At 37.4% G+C, this 21,077-nt stretch overlaps 1 protein-coding gene across 1 annotated transcript in view; it reads right to left on the bottom strand.

Annotated features, from left to right (window-relative positions):
* Positions 1–21,077, bottom strand: part of PTPRM (protein tyrosine phosphatase receptor type M) — a 481,477-nt gene that overhangs the window by 182,419 nt on the left and 277,981 nt on the right. The window contains exon 12 of the mRNA XM_059815570.1: positions 961–1,234. Coding sequence (XP_059671553.1) covers positions 961–1,234 — 274 coding nt within the window. The remainder of the gene's footprint in view (positions 1–960; positions 1,235–21,077) is intronic.

Here is a 21,077-nt window from a genome sequence, read left to right as displayed (position 1 = left end):
TTTCATAATACGGACAAACACTGCTTGGGTATGCTACATAAACATTTCACTTAAGATTCCTCTAAAAGTAGAAAACATGTGAAAGATTCACAAAAGCACAGGCAAGTGTTCAGCTTTTTTCCTCTGGCAACTTAATGACCTTGGGAGATTTTTCTTCTTCTTACAGATAGTATAGTTTGAGGCATCATGCTAGACAATTTTAGAAAGAAAAAACAATCAATGGTGTTTCACATTTCTGCACTGTCAGTGCACTGTGAAAGAGGGACCATTATGGTTTCTGGCAGAACACATTTCCACGCTGTCAGCACAGACAGCCAAAGCTTATCAAGAATTGAAGGGCTCTGGGTAGTTCTGTCCAGGAAATGAAAAACAATTCCAGGAAGAATTAGCCCTATGAAACATGATCCGCAAAGACCTTTTTACACACTTTTCATTTCAGTTCCATCTACTAAATTTTCTTTTACTGTTTGCAGAAAGGGGGAAAAAAGTGGTTTCCAATTCAGTCAGGGCAACCAAAAGAGAAAATGGGAGTTCAAGACGTTACAAACTAAGGTAACGGGATCGGACAGGCCAAGACAGATGTGCTAAAATCCACAATCAAGTTTGGCTTAAACTTAACAAAATCACAACACTCTTCTCTTCAAAACATGAAAACAAAAACAAAAAAAGAAGGAAAAAACGCCAAACACACTCATCGGACAGCTTTTAGATAATAGGACAGAATGGTACTTGCCTACTCACTACTGACAAAATGTTTTGTTTTCCCATCCTCTTCCATTGAACCTTTAATCGCTAAGCAATATTGTGTTAGGAAAACTGTTATTTTTTAAACTCAGTGTGTTAAATTTCATGGTTACTTCATTTTCTCATTAGCAACGAAATTGGACATCTTGCTAGTTGGTGCCAATCATCTGTTTACACACAAATACTGTATAAAACCACACCTGTCGTAAGACTTACCCCATTGGCTCTGCTAGCAGCTTGAAAATAGATGCTGTAGCTCTTATGAGGAAGAAGAGGAGTGTTCCAGAAACCACTGTAGGTTTTGTTATCACCAATAGTAAAAGGCTGCGCAGCTTGTAAACCATTGGCTGGAAACTCTGCAGCAAAGTAGTACTGGGAATTCAAAAGTGAGGCATTCTGGAAATGAATGGGCACTGGGTAGCACTTCAGGATTTCAGTTGTCTTTTTGGTCCTCCGTGGGCGTTCTTCTTCAACAACTATTTGATAGACACTAAGAGTGTAGAAAAGAAAGAACAAAAGAAACATATGGGTTATTTGAAGACTCGGGCAGTGAGCTCATTCAGAAACCATAACAGCATACCAGTATTTATGGAAAAAAAAAAATTGTTAAAAGCAAAGGACACAGGAGGAAAATGTCATTTTGATATTCAGGTGTACAAATTTGTGGAACAGATTCATGCTTTCAAATAAATTCATTTTGTTTTGGAAAAACGTACATACCACAGCTTTCCATATAGCAAATGCACAGAACACTTTCTTGTTTGAACTGTTCTGCAGAAAAAGCTTTCTTGATTAGTGCTAAAATGTAGAATTAAGTTATTATTTTGTTCACACAAGTAAGTATAAAGCTATAGATTCCATCCTCTAACCTGTCTAAACAAAATGAAATGAGGAGTAAGATAAAAATGAAGAAAAAAATTACAAAGAGACAGGGAATAGCATTTGCTTAACTGTTGATATTATAACTATTTCTAACTATTTATAAAAGCACACATAGAGTAAATTACAGTCTTTTAAAATTTCGGTGGCATATTGACTGTTACTGAGCAAGAATAAAACACTTCTTGATGGAAGTTATTCTCACGCAGCAAAGTACTTTTACACATCTTAGAGATAACCACGTTTTTAAGTGTTTCTGCATTCTGCAAAGCAATTCAGTTTCCACTTGCATTCTTTGCTGTACTGGGACCTACAGTCCATCCCTCTCCACTGTAAAGGTGGTACAGGCATCCAAGTAGGAACAAAGAAATTGTGATTTCTGCTGCGTATGCAAACAGTATAATCATTATACCCTTGCAGTTGCTGTAAAAGCCTGAGTCAGTGCTTTCAAACTTGTGAAGTGGGAAGTCCATGTCTCTGAAGAGGACTGGCTTGCAAGTTTATTGCTTCACTGGGGACCAGTGATTCTTAATCATTATTTGTCTCCCAGAATCTTGAATTCCGGTAAGCAAGTCAGCATAGGTAACTGATGTTAAAGCAGCAATTTGGCCACATTTTTGCACATCATACAGAATCACAGAATCACAGAATCACTAAGGTTGGAAAAGACCTGCAAGATCATCAAGTCCAACCTAAAAAAAAAAAAAAACAACAAAAAACCACAACACACCAAAAACCAACCCACCCAACACCACACAGCACCATGCCCATCAAGCCAGATCCCACAATGCAACATCCACACGCTCCTTGAATACCTCCAGGGAGGGTGACTCTACCACCTCCCTGGGCAATCATCTACATCTAGTAACAATTTATGGTATTTCAAATTGATAATTCATAAAAAGAAGCAATCTTTGAGTAGGGTATGTTTCTTAAAGATGAAATATCCACACAGTCTTCTGACATGTTGTTCCCACTCCATCATCTGTAGGTAGATGATAATGTTTACAGAAGACTGCCCAAAGTACAGGGTCACTTGGGCTGGGCCTCTGCAGGTCTGTACCCAACAGGGCTTATTGCCTCAGTCATATCACTGCACAGCTATGGTTACTCCCCTTCTGAAGGCAAATCTGATTTAGAAATAAGAGCTGACTTCTTGCAGTCATCAAGCCAGCTCATAGCCAGCGAGCTCCTGCACCTGCTGGGGCTCTGCTAGACTCAATTCAAGCTGGTTTGAGCACTGCCATGGGCCTCTCCAGCTCTTGTACTCTCTGGAGCCTTACCAACTCGGTGCACAACCAGACTAACATACTGCTTATGCACTCAATCTGCCTTTGCACATTTAGGTAATGCTGTGTGATTGAATGACGCTCCATCATTGGAACTGTTCAAGGTCAAGTTGGGCTTTGAGCAACCTGATCTAGTGAAAGATGCCCCTGCCCATGGCAGGGGGTGTGGACTAGATGATCTTTAAAGGTCCCTTCCAACCCAAACCATTCTATGACTTCATAATTCTATGACGGCACAATGCTAGGTCTGCAGAGCCTTCCTAGCTGAATATCACCAAGAGGCAGAAGAACGCCAATTCTCTTGGCTATCTTACTGTTTTTTTACCAGGTCTACTGATCACGTGCAACAGACCCTGTTCACTATGTTTTTAAGATGTAGCACCTCCAGGAGGAGATGCTGCACTTCCTGTGCTCACAAACAATGCCCAGAAAGTTAACACTGAGAATGCTTAATACCTCTTCTTCTGCCTAATTTAGACTTTCACCATGGTGGAGATATAGTTTAATGTTAAGACACTTAAATTCAAGTGTTTTCATGAAGATGTCTATACATCTGTAAACTCCCATTGCAGTCACTGGAGAGCTAGTCAGTACAGGCAACAGATCTTGAAGACCTGACCAGCCAGGAGGTATCTACTTTTGGGTCAACTTAATTGCTTTTTGGCTCCACTGCCTATAATAACTAAATACTCAGCTCGCATGTAGACATCTACAAGTGAACACCTAAAGTTAGACGTTTAAATCTGATGCTGAACCCCACGCAGAAATCTATCCATGTATAATTAAAATTTGGTACAGCCAAGGAGACAAACAAATGCCTTGAGGGCCCACTTGAAGACCACTGTCTGTACATTTTGCAGCTCTGTACAACAAAGTTCACACATCTAGCAGAAAGATTTTCATTACTTGATTAATTCCATGCTGAGTAGTAAATGAAGGTCAATACATGGCAACCTTTCTTTGATCCTATGAGAACTGATCTGTAAAAACTAGCCATGAAATATCTAAGCTGAAAAATTAATCACTGTCATAACAATCTTGTTTTTTCTCTTCCAAATCAATGTTTGACATGATTTTAGCAGTTAATTTTCTAGAACAAAACACAGTTGCTTAGAACTGGGATTCCAAGCTACGTGCTCTTCAAACTACTAATTTACAGTGAATCTACAATAAATACCATTTGCAAATTTAAATGGAGCATTGGAAAAACAGTAGAAGGTCATGTAAACATCTATTTTTGCAAGGTAGTGAAGCTGGATACACTTGCCTAATACCACAGCAAAGGTAAGAATCCCTCAGTTTCACTAAAGCATGATGGACAGTAAACTAAGTTATTCGGCTGTTGCCTTCAGGAGAGTATTGTTACCTTTTTTATTGCAGCAGGACTGAATGTAAGAGGGACGTCAGACCAGAGAAGGTAATATGACCTGTTTCAGTACTGGTGGAAATGAGGATTCTTTTCATTTTTCACTCCATGATTAAAGCTAAAGATTGTAGATATTTTAGAAACAAATCTGTCATTAAAATGCTCCTTTTCCTTGGGCAAATTCATGTTAGTTATACTACATGCACTACTCCTTGTATATTGCATTTTAAATGCCTGCCATCTATTCATCTTCAGATACATTAAAGAAAGAACTAAGTTGACTGGAGCAATTTCAAACTCAAAATGTCTTTTCATCCTTACTCCACAAGATAAATCAGATTTGCAAGCATCTAGACCTCAAATCTATTTGCTCTTTAATAATTTAAGCATTGAAAGGTCAAGCAGCTCTTTTCTGTTCCCCTTTATCAAAGTCCAAGTGCTAATGAAAAATAACTAAATCCTATCTGCTGCCCAATTTCCACACACTGCTGTTTCTCTGATGTAAATTAACACATTATAAGCACCTGGGTCAATGGAAACCTGACAGAATTTTATGAGTGATACATTTTACATTTGTACAAATGAGATCATCTTGCTAATGAATTTTACAAAATTACCCCAATTACAATTATAATCCAAAAGCTTCCTCTAATTCTTACTGTTAAAATTGCTTTCTCTAATACGTAACAGCTGAATTGTCTACGCTGAAAAGGGTTCAAGCTTAGTGAATTGAGCTAGCACTGCATCAGGACTCTACTATTCCCCTTAGGTATTAGTCAGATTTCCTGCTTGTTTGAAGTTGCATTATTCCTTTTCCACACCTCTACAGTTCAGAGAATAAAGTCTTCCCACCATAATTCAAAAAATAAAATCTACACTACAGTGAAAGATGCCAAAAGCATATCAGCTATTGCAAGAACTTAAATTGATCTTTCTGAAGGAAAGAATCGTAATTTAACTTTAATTCACGTTATGCAGTTTTACTATAGAGTTCCAATGCCTTGGAAATTGAACACAAAATCTACTTCTGAATAGACTGAAACTTACTGTTGCATCATGAAAGGAACACATGGGAATTATTTTTAACTCAGGATTCAAATATTTCAAATTTAGGGATTAAAAAAGATGTCTGGGAAAAGAAAAATGTGATGTAATTTTTAAGCTACTTTATATTTTAACAATTCCAAAACAGTTCAAAATCTAAATGATTATGCAGAGACATAGATCTGAACACAGTAAGGACTGTAATTTTGGTTAGAAATTAAGACATACCAGGCTTCTCACATATTTACTGAAATTGTAGTGCTTAAATTAAAATGGTCTGTCAATGTCTGCTAAATATACTGATTTTTTTCAGACAGAATTGAAAAAGAGACATGAAAGATGAAAGAAAACATTTTAACATAGTAATCAAAGCTGCTAATATTCAGACAAATGAACCAAACAATTCAAACATTTCAAAAGACAACTTAAGTGTATATCTATTCTTAAGTACATGAAATTATGGGTTTTAGTAACCTGTTGAATCAGGACATTATTCCACATTACTGGAACGCAGCAAATCAAATTTTAATTAATCAAAGTCTCATTCAAAGAGACAAAATAACTTTCCAAGAAGCGCCTACTGGATACAAGCAGAGACTTCAGGATTCTTAATACAGAAGTCCTTAACATGTACAATCTAGGTATTTATCAAGTGAAACTTAAGAATTTATAATTACATCTCCACCAAAAGTAATTCCAAATCAAAAACAAAGGGAAAAGAAGCTTGATTACTTCATTATTGAAATGTCAGCTCTATTTTTCCTCTCTTAAACAGTCTTGATGCTTCACCTAGCTGAAAGAAATTCATTGAAGCCATAAAGAATTTTTAAAAAGACTAAGATTACCTGGATTTATTTACTAGTCTTAATACAACTGTTGTGTGTGATCCTAGGCAAGTCAATTAAATATTTTGTGCCTCATTTCTCCAGCTGTAAAATGAGAACAGGAAAGTTTCTTATTCCCTGTGGCCTGCTTCAACTGTTCAAAACTAAAACCTCTTCAAGACCTTCTTTTCTATTATCCTTGAAAAAACAGTTGTTTTTTTTCCTAGGAAATGTACAAAGCCCACAAAGCTGTTAAGCTCCACTAACAGTGCCCTGATCAGCTGTGTAAACTGTTGGGCTATTTTTGCAGACTGTTAATGGTGACACCGTAGAGCCTAATTTGAAGTTGTCTGCTCATTGCAGTAAGTCTTTTCTTAGTGTCATGCTTTACTGTAAACATACATAACTGGTACTTTTTATAGATCTATTTCTGTATCTCGACTTGCATGCTTGCTTTATTTTAATGCTAACAGATTCAAACAATAGAATAAACTTTAATCTACATATTGACCATTACTTCAGTTACTTATTCCCATAGCCCTACTTTATCTATGTGCTAGAATCACTTCACTGCATTATTCTACTAAAATACCAAAGTTCCAAAAGATGGCAAAATTAAGAAACCCAAAAACCACCTTGTTATCTTAATTTTCTGTCCATGAAGAACTCGATTGCTCAAACCATAACAGTCTACAGGGTCACTGCAACTTCACCAATATTTGTGTAAACACTGAAAGTTCTTCTGCCATTTAAGTCATAAGCACTTTTTAAAAATATCAGTTGTGTCATTCATGTTTTGCACCCAAAAATTCATATATCTTTGCTCATCACATGTTATGTAACAAGTTTATTATTTAACACTGTTTCTTTAAAAAAAGACAATCTTTGGACAATTTTTTGATACAATCTGCAACATAACTTCCTCTTCATCCCTGTTATCCATTGTCTCTGACATGTTCGTAACATATCTATATATATTAACATTAGAGATTTTGATCTATTTCTTCCTGCCCTTATATTGCACTAGATTCTTGTAATTCATCCTATAACTTAAAATTTTATGGTACTAGAAATTGTATGTAAACCATATGTTGGAATGGAAGAGGGAAATTACTCCTTAAAGGACAGGAATTAATAATTTACAGTTAGCAGGCAAATAGAAGAAGGCTACAAGAAATTGCCACTAATTCTCTTACTGAGCAAGAGTCTGTGTATTTATTATAGGTGGCATTAAACAAAGGTGATAATGACACTCCCTGATTTATCAGGTGTCTCACCATCATAGCTACATAGGCTTTCCCAGTGGGTCAGGAGTTCTAGCAACACATAATATCCACTGAACAAAATATACTCCACGTGTAGTCATTTTCAGTACAGATGTGAAGCCACAGAACCAGCTGAACAGTAGTCCTGTCCCTCTGACCACTGTAGAATTTTGTGCATTTTGTCAAAGGAGGAAGCAGACACTGTTCAACTGTGTTTTGTCTGCATATCAAGCAGACCATTGCTGTATTCAAGATCACCATCTATATGCTGAAAGAACTGGGTGCAGTAATAATTGTTCCCTGGGAGGGTATGGTCTTAGGACAAGGGCAGTCTGAAAGAACATAAAATGGGTAGTTTATTTGGGAGGGCTGACTTTTCTTGTCCAAGCATTAGAAATGAAGCAATCTGTATGAGTTTGGAAATTTTTTTTATTTTTTTTTTCTGAGAGTTATTGGCATTGTTACAGGTGGGATAGGGATTAGGTCAGTAGAAGTAAGACTAGGGAGTTTTTGATTAGCAAAAGGGCAAATGAGTATGCCTACTAATGATGGAGAAGCCTGCTCAAGGTAGCCCCCTCTATTTCAGGAACGTTTTATTTGGGAGATCAGAGATTTTCTGGGCTTTAAGCAAAATACAGCGTTGCCTTCTATAGCTTCTAAAATGAGAAGAAAATTAAGCAGCTTAAAAAAGCCCCCTTGCATGAACATAAGGTTCAGCTATGAAAATCTAGAACTTACAGTAAAGAGAAACAAACAGACCAAACAAAACCTCCAAATCAGGCTGCTGTACCAATGCCAACAATGATGCAAGTATTGTTAAAGTAATATACTAAGATCTAATTTATAAAGGGAAAAAAAGGAGGTGAACTAGGCAATGTTACAAATCATATTGGCAACACAGAAGCAATCAAAATTCTTGCAGCTGTTCACATTTAAGTGCTTGACAAACCAGTGTTAAAGGTGTATTGCCTTTTGTTTTTGCGAGTGAAGGGAGTCTTAAATTTGTACAGCTTTTTGTTTGCACCTTTACTTGAGGTCAGGAGGTTTTATGCAAACAAAAGTTCCAAAATCTTTAGCAGGTTTCTAAATGTGCAGGACAGTTGGTGCTTCCAAAGTGTAGGAAAGGGACTAAGAAATGAAAATACTTTGCGCTAGCAGCTTGTTGAAACTTGAATGGAATGATTCTACTTCCACACCTGGCTTTATTTACTGGCTTTGCAAGTCAAGAGAGAAGTCTGGTTAGATTCTCCAAGGCAGGGTCTGCCTTCGTTTTCAGGAAACACTATTACTGGCACCTGGAATTTCCAGCCCATGGGAAAAGTCAAACTGGAGAAAGCCACGAATCTTTCAGAATCAGACCCGGAGTGAACACAAGAGGGACTGATATTATACAGCACCTCCATTGTCAAGCAAGGAGCCCTATTTCTCAGATCAATCAAAGCAGAAATACCTAAACAGCTGTAAAGGAGGAGATAAGACAGCTTAGGTTCAGCCCCTAGAGATACTGCCAAATGTAAACTCTCAGGTGTCGTAACATGCTTTATCTTCACAGACCCAAGTCCACTGGGGAACAGTATCTGGTTTTTAATGTAAAACTCCTAAGCTGCTTGGTGACTGCCCAACTCTTTTGTATGGACAGTCTCAAAGACTTAAAAGTCAGTATTTACAAAGGGGATTTTCTGGGAAAAATACATTCAAGCAAACCTCTCCTTAGCATTCCTGTGGATTTATACAGGAAATCCCAACAGTTCTTACGTCACTGGACCATTATGTCACTGGAAGAGAAAGACACTTTGCTTGTTCTTTCCTCCAAGGACAGTCACCAGGGGAGGATATGACAATAAATTCCCTCGAGAAGGAAAGCACTTGCTACATAATATCTTAATTGCAAAAGAGTCAGATAGGCTCTGAAAGTGGTAAAGCAATGGCCGTCATAAGTTCATCATGGATTTAAATGTTTTTTCCAAACACAGAAGAACTGATAAATTTCTCTTTTGCGAGTTTGGACTCTCTAAGATTTAAGAGAAACATCAGAGCCTGCGCTCAAAAAATTCTTAGAAGAAAATCTGCAAGAAAGGAAAAGGAAACAATGACACACGCTCCCTCCACCTTCCAGTGCCCAGATGGGTGCCACCTAGTCCTGATCACAAAGTGTATTTAATTTTTTGCCTTATTTCCTAGTATACGGATTCACTGCTTTAGAGACTCTAAGCACACTACATCAGGGGCAGAGAGTGTCCAGCAGATCTTCAGCCTTGTAGTCACAGGCAATCATGTACTATTCACTAAATGTTTGTGAGATGTTTCTGTCTTTAGATTCAGTTATCATAAATGATGACTGAAAATATAACTTTGTTTAGTTAGTAAATAAATCAGAGAGAGAAGGAGAGAGAGAAAAAAAATCTTTTAAGGATTTCAGTTTCTAATACTTTTCTTTTAGAAGGATAATAAAAGATTGACAACATTTAAGTAGTAGTGGATAATCTGTATTTCGTTTCACAACATATAGCATGCTGATGGACTGCAGTTTTAACTTTGCCCAGTCCATCCTTTGCAAAAATCAATAAATTCAATATATATGCTAACCTACCCTTATTCAAAGCAAGTATTAGTTTACTTCTGAAACAGCATATTAAAATTGATAAGAACCATTTAATTAACACATACATAAGTGGCAGTTAGACATACTGCCAACAATAACTGTGGCACAAGAGACTGCTCTGCTCTTAACTGAGATTTGCTGACTGGCAATCAGAACTGGTCTCTTAACCCTCCCAATCCCCCAAATCCTTGATAATTTTTTTTTTTTTTCTCCCTGGGTACAGAACCCCATGGCTAATTATTTCTAATTATTTAAATGCTGGTGCCCAACTAGGACTTCAGAGTGATACTACCATAATGTATACAAGCGTGAGAGACTGTCAGAGTTACAGCAAACAGGATGACAAGGACACAACGATGTCTCTATAACTGTTACATACATTTCTACACCTGAAATTCTTTAATCCTGAAATAAAGTTTCCCCACCCCCACTCTCCAAGGGACTGAGTACTATTCTATACTGATATGATCAATGTGAGGGACAATGTATTAGCAACTCTCCATACTTAGAAATAGCCACATAATTCTACCTTTTTTTTTTTTTAATAAAGATAAGCATTTGCATCCCTTTGTCATTTTGAAGGTAAAGTTTTTCATTATTATTTCTTCTGCTGAAAAAAAATATTCTAAAACATTGCAGGCCACAAAAAAAACTATGATCAGAAAAATACTTTTTCTGAACCACTTAGAACCTCTCTGTGGCTTGTGCTCTCCATACTTAACATGGATTCGTGTATTTGGCTGCTTTTCTTCAAACTCACAAATGTCAAGAAAATATATGTAGATTTTGTACATATTCTGTAGTCCTGCACAGAATAAAGTGAGTGCAAAATGAAAATAAAATTAAACCTACTTATAATGGTACTGTTTCACACTGACTTCAAAGTAATTTTCTACAGGTGTAAAGAATACAAGGCAAGGCAGTATTTGGCTCTATAGTCATAAATTATCCCAGCTATTAACTGTGTATTTGCTGGACAAGCAAAAGTCATCTTTGACTACAGATCTCCCCTAATGTACTCCATACTGTATCAATGAGATTTAGCTACTAAATACAGACTGCAAGTGACAAGCTAAGGAAGGCACCAGAGATTTGGCAGTGTAGGTTTTTTTTGTAGGAAAAGAAATATTTAGAATGTAGAGAGTGTAAGGACACATTTAAATAGTTTTAGTCTGCAAGTAAGTAACTGTACATGTGAAAAGAGAAAGAAAAACTGAGCCAAAAAACCAGACAAAGATTGATACATTTAAAAATACAAAAGACTAGACAGGGTAGGAATGTAGAGAAGGTGAGAAGAAGAAAATATAAGGAAAATAAAAGAACAGATAATATACTGAAAACAGGTTGAGATATACCATCACCTTTGATAAAAAAAAAGTGAAAGAAAAAGTAGTAGGAGGAAAGATAAAATAAAAATTAAGTCTATCTAATATAGATACACTTTAAACTAAGCATTTTGTAACAACTTACAGTCAGCTACTTTTTATAAATTACATGCAATATGTTTGTAAAAGTTGTTTGATTTCATAACTATATTATGCATGTAAATTATTTTAATAATATATAAAAATTATAAAATTACTATATTTCATAATATAGTTATGAAATAATATAATATTCTTTTATAAGATTGGGGAGGGGAATTGCTTATCCAAGAATGACAGCTACAAGATCTTGTCACACTCATGATGATCTCCTGAGTATTTTTTTAACTGCTCTACCAACTGATACTTGGCTTCTTCCATAAATAACTCTGATATACATAGGCTCATAGTCTTTCTAATAGGTATGTCACCATTATATTTTTGGCAAACATAAAACTTTGCTGATATCTCTTTCATGTATATGGGACAACATCCCATTTACATTGATCTGATATTGGGGTTCTTTAAATGCCATTTGAAACAGAAGATGCTTCAAAGCCTTATAAAGAAACTAAGATACTACAAGTTTTACAGCAAGAAGTTCAGAACGTGTACCCAAGAACATGCTGTAATCCCATCTATATTCCGCACATTGTCTGTGATACCCAGCTCCCACCTGCAATATGCTCAGCTCCTTTCAGTATCTCCCGAATATTGGCTGGAAAAGAGGCAGCACACACTGTGGCTGCTTCTGGGCTACATATGGGCTTGCTGGTATGTGAATTGTATTTCTCTACTGATGGACCAAATGAAATTAACTAAATAGTTCATACCGTAACACAGCCTGCCCTTCAGCATAGGTGCTAATCTGGGTCTTTCCTCTGTACCTAGAGTGTGGGAGAAACTTGCTATTTATGCAACACTTAAACTATTTCATAGGTTCTTGAAAATTTTCAAGAGGTGCAATACTAATGAGGGAAGGAAGGAACATACAGACAGGTATACAGCATGATACACAAGCCTTGTTTTCTTAGGAAACCAAGATAAAATCAGGTGTGAACTTTAACCTAGTTATGTTCCAGGAAGTTTAGTTCTTATCTTGGATATGTTATATACCACACACAAGCCAAGGAGCACTTCCTTCCTTTATTTTACCAGTGAACAGGTTTTATTCCTACTGACCGTAAGGGCTCAGTCCCTCTAGACACCAGATACTATTGATCTCACTCCACAAGGCTTTATGCTCTTAATTTAAAGCCCAAGCAGCAGTATCACTAACTTAAATGATGCTCGTCTAAACTGAACTAACCTAAGGCTTCAGATTCTCCAGGGCTTTGAGACTAACTTCACTACAGAGCAGTATAAAATACTTCTTTTGTAGCGTGCTCACAACATGGCTTTAAAATGAATGAAAACCAGGGATGGATTGTGAGGATAATAATTCCACAAAATATTCCACAATGCCACTATTCTGAGATCTTCTGGTGGGCATCATGGAAGAGGTGAGTAAAAAAAAAAAAATTCTCTCCAGACAGTTAGCTGTACATACAGCTGCTTATTACGACACTCCTCACCATTGCCAAGTTGTCCACAACCATACATAGATCTCTTTTCCTCTTTTCCTTTAGAGAGGAAAACGCTGTTTCCATTTATTTTAATTTTAGAGATAGGAATGGAGAGAGCATGATGTATTGATTTGCAGAAAGCTACACAGATTGTCCCTACTCGAACCAGAAATAAAACCGTGCTCTCATCTGCATCAAGCCCCAGTGCTGTATCTTCTAGGCCACCCTTCCTACCACAGTAAGACAACGGTTTTCAGTAACCAGAAACACACTGTAATTCCTCTCCTGGCCATCTGAAGAAGCTTAGCTCCTCTTCATCTCTACAACAGAGCTCTCCCTTGGGGAAGATGGGCCTACTCATTACCCAGGCAACTTTGTTGTGTACAAACAACTAAAACTAATTAAAAAAAAATGTTGCAGAGATACGTTTCAAGAAGCTCTTTCTGCTGATATCAAAGAATTAACAAACCATTTCAAGTATAGAGCTTCTTCTACACTATCCTGCTGGTGACTTCTGTCCTAATTTGACTATTTTTTTCCAGCAATCACCTATTCAAAGCAGGGAGGGAAGGAGGGAACGAGGAAGAGGGTGAGAGAGAGGTGGGGAGAGAGAGGGACGCAGAGGAAAAGAGGGAGAGACAGAGAGGGAGAAGCAGAGGGGGAGGAAGATTTCTGTAAAATTCTGCCAGGAACAAGAATGCCAGTTAGTCCCAAATGATGTGGGAGGCTTTTATAATGAAAACCACAATCATCAAAGTTATCTAGGTTTGGGAAACATTTATCTCCGATCTTGCTTACAGTTATTTATATGACAAGACCGTCTCCATCTTTCAAAATTTGTATTAAAAACACCTTTTTTCCATCAGAATAGTTTACAAAAAACCCCTCAGTATGCAGTGCAGTGAAAGGAAGGCATTTTGGTTTGTTCCAGTTTAAAGAACAAATAGTGTAACAACTTAAATGCTCAGATTTTTACATCTGTCATGCTGTGGAGGTGTTTGTGCTTAGCAAAGTTCAGAGAACAGTGTGTAACTTTTAGTACAAAACCCATATGACCTAAACTGTTCTTGCTCATAAAATATAATGATGGGAACAGATAATAGCTGGTCTTGCACAGATAATTTTTGTTAGATGCCACATGCTTGATATAATAACACAGCATTGAATATTTCATTCTTGTAACTTTAATTTCTCTTTGTCCTGGTTTGATCAAGATAAGATCAGTCCTAAATTGCTTTGAATATTAGCTAGGTACCATGAATGTATTTTGTGTTCTCTCAACCATAATTCATTACATGGAACTTGCTTGGCATCAATAAGTCACTATTGCTTTTGTATGTTTATGAGTGTGTGGGAGCGTGTGTGTGGCTCAATACCCTGCTGCTAGGCTATTTAGTGATAAAATCTGCTATAATAAAATATTAATTACAGCTGAAAGGTTGGTTGAGAAATATGAACTCAATTATAGTCCCATATTGTGAACAAAGGGCAGGGCGAAAAAATCCTTTAGTTAGAGAGGTTTGGGATAATAAAAGAACAACTAGAACATTAGACTCAAGCTGATTGCTCCCTAAAAGGCCACCTGTTATTAATCTTCACATCAGGTATAGAATTTCAAGTAAATTAGGTCAAGATGAAAGATTTTTGCTGCTGATTTTTTTGAGTTAACTAATTTAAATATTTCTTTACCTGGGGATTTTTTTTTTCTTCGATGTCATTGAAATTTAGTAATAAGAAATTTGTAAGAAACACAAGAACACAGTAATTATAATTAAAGGTTAGATATCAGACATGGTATGCAAAATGATCACCTTATATAGTATAAAAACAGATAAGAACTAGCAGTTGATTCTAATAAGTCTTCATTTCAGTCAGATTGGCAGTTTCTCAGTGCCAAACTGTAGCAGATGTGGTCCTACCATCTTAGAAAGCCAATTTTTTTTTCAAAAAATACCAGCAGTGGAATATAAATTATTTTAAGGCTTCTTAATAAATACATTTCTGTTCATGTTTGATTTACCTGAATGTGGAGTCAGACGAATTACCAAAGATTTAATAGAATGTGACTAGATTGTAAACAAGCACAACTGTGAGCCAAAGTTAGTCCAAATCAAATAATATGACCTTGAAATCCTATACATAGCAGTGAATCATAAGAACTGAGCAATCTTATCTATTATTGCAGGCTAAAATGTGCCATTATATCACACAAAAAGATTTTCATTGTCTGAAGAACTGTGTTTTCTATTAACAGTGTTTTCTATTTCAACGAATTTTGCTGAAACTATGGCAATATATTTTGGTACCAAGCCAGAAAACACACTTTCAATGAATTTACATTTATGATACTTGGAACAATCCAAAGACCATTTCAAAGCTTCTTAATCAGCTTTATGTTCTTTGCTTAATTTCTTTTTAAAAAGAACACAGAACAATGATAAGTTCATAAATACGAGATAAAAATATCTTTGTACAGCAAGTGAGGTGCTTTTACAAGCCAATATTACATCATTTAACTCACCAGCTTTCAGGCTGCCAAGGCAAATTTATTAAACAACTGGAAAGCATGGAAAAAGGAGTAAAGTCTTGTCACAGATTAAAAGAAATTAAAGAAAGCAAAACTGTCTAAAATAATTTAGTCTAAAAAAGAACAAAGTTAGAGGGGATCTGAAGGAAATATTCAAAACTGAAAGCCATGGCAGAGCTGACTGATCCTTTCTTTTCAATCTGTCACAGAGAAAGTAAATATTGATGTACAATGGTACTGAAGTACAAATCAACTAGGAAGAAAAGGAAATTCCAGGAGTCTGAACACATGCAAACCAACATGCAACGACCTGAGATCACACAGCCCATCTTATCAGAATCAGTAGTGGCTGCCCAGGGAGGTGGTAGAGTCACCCTCCCTGGAGGTATTCAAGGAGCGTGTGGATGTGGCGTTGTGGGATGTAGCTTGATGGACATGGTGCTGTGTGGTGTTGGGTGGGTTAGTTTTTGGTGTGTTGTGCCTTGTTGTTGTTGTGTGGTGGTTGGCTTGCGTGGGTTGTTTGTGGGTGGTTTTTTTTTTTTGTTTTTTTTTTTTCCCCCCCAGGTTGGACTTGATGATGTTACAGGTCTTTTCCAACCGTAGTGATTCTGTGATTCTGTGATTTCTGCAAGTGTATGCCTGACTCTCTGATATCCAAAGAAAGCCCACTACTGCTTGCAAATTGTAGGTCTGCTTCTGACTGGAATGGAAAGTTTCATTACAACACAGTTTCAGCTCCAGCAAAGTCATTGATGGTACCTGATCCATCAGATTCCACCTGGTTCCTTCCTGCTACATAAGCCAGGGTGCAAAGAAGAAACAAACTAGTTCTTTTTCTTATTACAGAATATGACACAATGCTATTACACAGTCTTCACAAATTAGGTAGAGAACAGATCTAGCAAGGTTTAAATGACCAGTTCACTTGGATTCCCAAGAAAGCAGGAAGGCAGACTCCCACCTAACAGGGACATTAATAGTTCTTTAAATCTACATGGGATGAATGTGTTATGTCATTTCCCCTAAACAATTTTGAGATTCAAGTATTTTTTTAAGAAATACTATACTATGTTGTTATCATTCTACAAAGTTCAGAGTTGCTAGATATGATAAAATACTCTACTGGATTTAAAAGGAACGGAGTAACAAAGAAAGAGGCAGTCTTCGTGCAAGAGCCTGCCTGAGTCATTTCTACTTTCAAAGAAATCCAGGGCCACTTGCAAAACACAGGTTTCTTTCTCAATAGCCCTGAAGAAGATCAAGAGCTACACAAAGGTGAAGTATAAGAATAATGAAAAAAATACTTTGAGAAACAATGTGATGGTTTTAAAGAATACGAAGATTTCCTCAGATCTAAATCCGTACTTAAATGATAAGATACAGTATTGCTCATTCTCCTGTATTCAACTCCCAATTTATGTTTATTATATAAGAGCAGTGGTTTTCATTCTGTTCTCTGCAAATTCCTAGGGATGCACAGATTGCAAAAGATAAGAAAAACAAACATACAGCTTATAGGTTTAAAATCGCAACATAAAGATCTGCATATACACTGCAACATCTTCAGGGGTTTACAAATTTTAAAAAAATCACTTCTACTAAGAAAAACTGATTACAAGCAAGCAATATTCTACTTCAATATTTTCTAGTAAACCATAAACTCCTGCAATGCTGTGACTATGCCCTGGAGAGCGTCCATGAGGTGTGGACACTCTGCAAATATAACAGTGTTCACGTGTGTAACTACAGCAAGTTGCACAGCTCTTATTTATGAATGCAAAATAATATGCACACACAAATTGATCAAGGAGCCTGGATTTTACATAGAAATGAAGAAGTAGTATATAGAGCAGGAGATCAGCTAATGGATTAATGACACAATGTTAACACCGAAAGAATGAGATCTTTCTATATTCTACAAAGCTATGCACTGGAAACTCACTACTGAATTGGACTGGGGAATTAAGCAAACAGAGGTATTAAAATGAGTGCTTTAGAAGTGGAGGGACAACACTTATTTTCTCCCTTTTTCAAGGATGCTCGGCAACTTGCTGGTTTGTGTGCAACACAGAAAGAAAAATACTTGCTGAGGCACCTGAATGAATACACAAACCAATTTCAACAGGTTTCTTGATTCAAAGCTTGAAAACTGTTTACTGCTCATTAGAGCACTCACAGGGATATGAAGTTTTTAATCTGTTCAACCAGGGGATATAACATGGAGCATAGAAAGACTAGCTGAAACAGATCCGCTGCAGTGGTTTAAGATGTTGTCTCATTTGTCCATTTTCTCCTTCTGCCAGATGCTATGCTTTCATGGGAGCCTACGTGGAAAGCAGCATGTGCCTGTGCTTCAGTTGCAACTGAGAAGCCTAGTGTTATCACTTAAGCAATCCAAGGCACAGTCACATTTTCTCCTGCTAATTCTGCTGTGGGAGAGCAGGTCCGCAACAAAATTCTCGTCTCTCAATGCTATCGTCTCTTTCCACAACTTAAATGCAGTGGGTCCTGGTCTAGCAATTTGGAGACAGAGATTACTGTCTGTGCTCATTTTCATCCTTCTCTACAAAAAGGCTTTGCAGGGCACTCTAATCAGCAGTGCAGAGTGATGCAGGCAGACGCAGAAAAACAGTCAGTTTTTGTGGCATTGTTCTTGGTTTCTTTGGACTTCTGTGGATAAATACAAGGCTGGCCTTCTATTCTGTCAGGGAAGGTATAACTCGTCCTCCTCCCTGCACTGGGAATGACTCTGGTAGGATTAGGTAGCATAGAAACCTTGGCAGCATGACATTGTACAGCTCTTCCCACAGGAAATCTGGCCATAGATAAAAGATTCTACACAATTCAGGATTAGCACAACTGTTAAACACAGATGAGATTTTGGCCTTGTGCTTCTACTACCCTACAAGACTAATCTTGAAAACAGCTTTAACTCTAGATGTGAGAATGCAGTTAATTCATTCACCCTCATCTGATTTCCCCATGGTAATTTCTCCCTAAATTCAACATTTTTGTAATGCCTTAGACATCTATCCTACCAGTCTCTGAGACTGTTTTAGGCTGAGGCATTTACACTGCTCCTGACTAAAGAGTTGCTGCTTTCAGTTGTAAAGCCCAGTAAGTGACTCTAATGTTTCTTTATGTCATTTAATGTAATCCAGTTGAGCAGATTAGCTTTTACTTAGCAATGCTTTAGAGTCATGATGCTTGTTGTAAATGTCAGTGATTTCCTTTCCTACTTAAATGAACAGTGTAACAGAAAGAAAGTTTTCATGTTAACGTTCAGTAAAATGAATACTCTTTCAGCATCCAGTACGGGAGATGTTTCACTTGGAGCACATCTATAGGTTTTCCTCCTCTTTCCACTAGCATTCCTCTTTATTCTTTTGTCTCCTTTTATACTACTTAATAGAAAATAAAAGCATTCACTTGTTTGCTTGCAATGCGTGATAAAAATGCTTTAGTACACACAGAATGGGTCAATCAAATATTATTTATACTGAGAGTTAGGAATTCCCCCAAATTATTTTGTTCTGTAAACCACAGTCCTCCTGCCATACCTTTATGTATTAGTAACAGAATCTTTTTTAATGCAGCCATTTAGTGTTTGCTAGTGAATAAAGGGCTCGTATAAACTTGCTCAAAAAACACAATACCGGAAGAAAAAATCCTAAGGTCAACGGCAGTATGAAAATGCACCATTGTCAAAGAATCTATAAAAAAGGCAATTAAAATGGTACAGGTTACTTCTGTGTTGTAACCTAAATTATGAGAAAAACCCTGCTGACTTTTGGCTCCCTGATGAAGACAACCCTAGTCTGTGTAAGCATCTTGACAAAAGCTCGTGCTTTTTTGGGGGTTGTCATGTACAGAAAACTGAAATGGGACTTCTGGCACCACAGTGCCATTTGACTAGCTCTCACACAATACTGCATCTCATAATCATTTCTATAAATTTATCCAGCACCACCTTCCTGATACTTATATCTGTACCTGTTTCAGAGCTTCATTTCACCACTGGGTAGAGACTTTATATTTGAGCTGTTTATTTACATGCTCTCTGAACTGAAATTGTTCTTTTTCTTCTCTGAAGTTTATTCCTCTGATGTCTTTTTAGAAAACAACCATGTCTTCTCTTGGCCTTAATTGGCTAGCTGAAACAAGTCTAGTTCTCTTGGTCCCTCCACGTGTAACACAGGTTTGCCAATTCCCTGATCATTTATGCCATAACGCTCTGCTGCTGTGGTGCTAGTAAATTAGTATTTCTTGGTAGATCAGAACTAGGCACAGCAGTTCCCATGCGGTCCTGCCAGTGTCTTGTACAATGGCATTTATAGCTTGTCACTCTTGCTGAAAACCCCACCTGCTGTGTATAGTATAGCTGCGTATTTCACAGTCATGCCATGACTTGATGATTCAGTCAGGCCACAAGCCATCAATACACACTTTCTTCTCCTCTGTTATTTCCAAAAATAAGCCTCTATGCATCCTTGTTATTAGCTCATAAAATGCAAACTTTGCATCTCATCCTATTTGTAGGAGGTTAATCCTTAAGACTATTCAATATTTTCTGTGCAGCATTCCAATACAATGCTGCAGGCAGGATCTACTTTTATTGCCAAATGGATTGTAATGTGTTATATTTATATTTGATTGTGCTGGTTTTGGCTGGGGTAGAGTTAACTTTCTTCATAGCAGCTAGTATGGGGCTGTGTTTTGGATTTGTGCTGGAAACAGTGTTGATAAAGCAGGGATGTTTTAGTTACTGCTGAGCAGTGCTTACACAGAGTCAAGGCCTCTTCTGCTTCTCACCACCAGCGAGTAGGCTGGGGGTGCACAAGAAGTTGGGAGGGGACACAGCTGGGACAGCTGACCCCAACTGACCAAAGGGATATTCCATACCATATGACGTCATGCTCAGCATATAAAGCTGGGGGAAGAAGAAGGAAGGGGGGGGACATTTGGAGTAATGGCGTTTGTCTTCCCAAGTAACCGTTACGCGTGATGGAGCCCTGCTTTCCTGGAGATGGCTGAACACCTGCCTGCCGATGGGAAGTGGTGAATGAATTCCTTGTTTTGCTTTGCTTGCATGTGCGGCTTTTGCTTTACCTATTAAACTGTCTTTATCTCAACCCACGAGCTTTCTCACTTTTACTCTTCCGATTCTCTCCCCCATCCCACCTGGGGGGAGTGAGCGAGCGGCTGTGTGGTGCTTGGTTGCCAGATGGGCTTAAACCACGACATTGATATCTATAAACAAAATATGCAGAATGTTATTGGGTCACCTCTCAGTTGATACCTCAGTACTTCACCATACAGCATAATAAACATGTACTTACATCATGGCCACTGGTTTAGAGCTCTTGTGAGCCACTTAAAAATACACAGTTAATTTAAATACATATGAAAGAAAAGCAACTGAATCTCAAGTACCACAAAAAATATAAAGTACATGACATGGCTAAAGCATAGAAAGATTGATGTGCAACATTGCCAAGGCTTCAATACTAACAGGGCCCAAGCACCTATGGCTTCCAATAAGACCTGCAAGACTGACTTGAGTGCTTATTTAGTCAAATGGGTGAACAATCACTAGAACTGACTCCAT

The sequence above is a fragment of the Gavia stellata genome, chromosome 3 (assembly GCF_030936135.1).
Source record: "Gavia stellata isolate bGavSte3 chromosome 3, bGavSte3.hap2, whole genome shotgun sequence".
NCBI lineage: Eukaryota > Metazoa > Chordata > Aves > Gaviiformes > Gaviidae > Gavia > Gavia stellata.
Note: the sequence above shows the minus strand (reverse complement) of the source record. Positions and strands in the feature narration are given on the sequence as shown.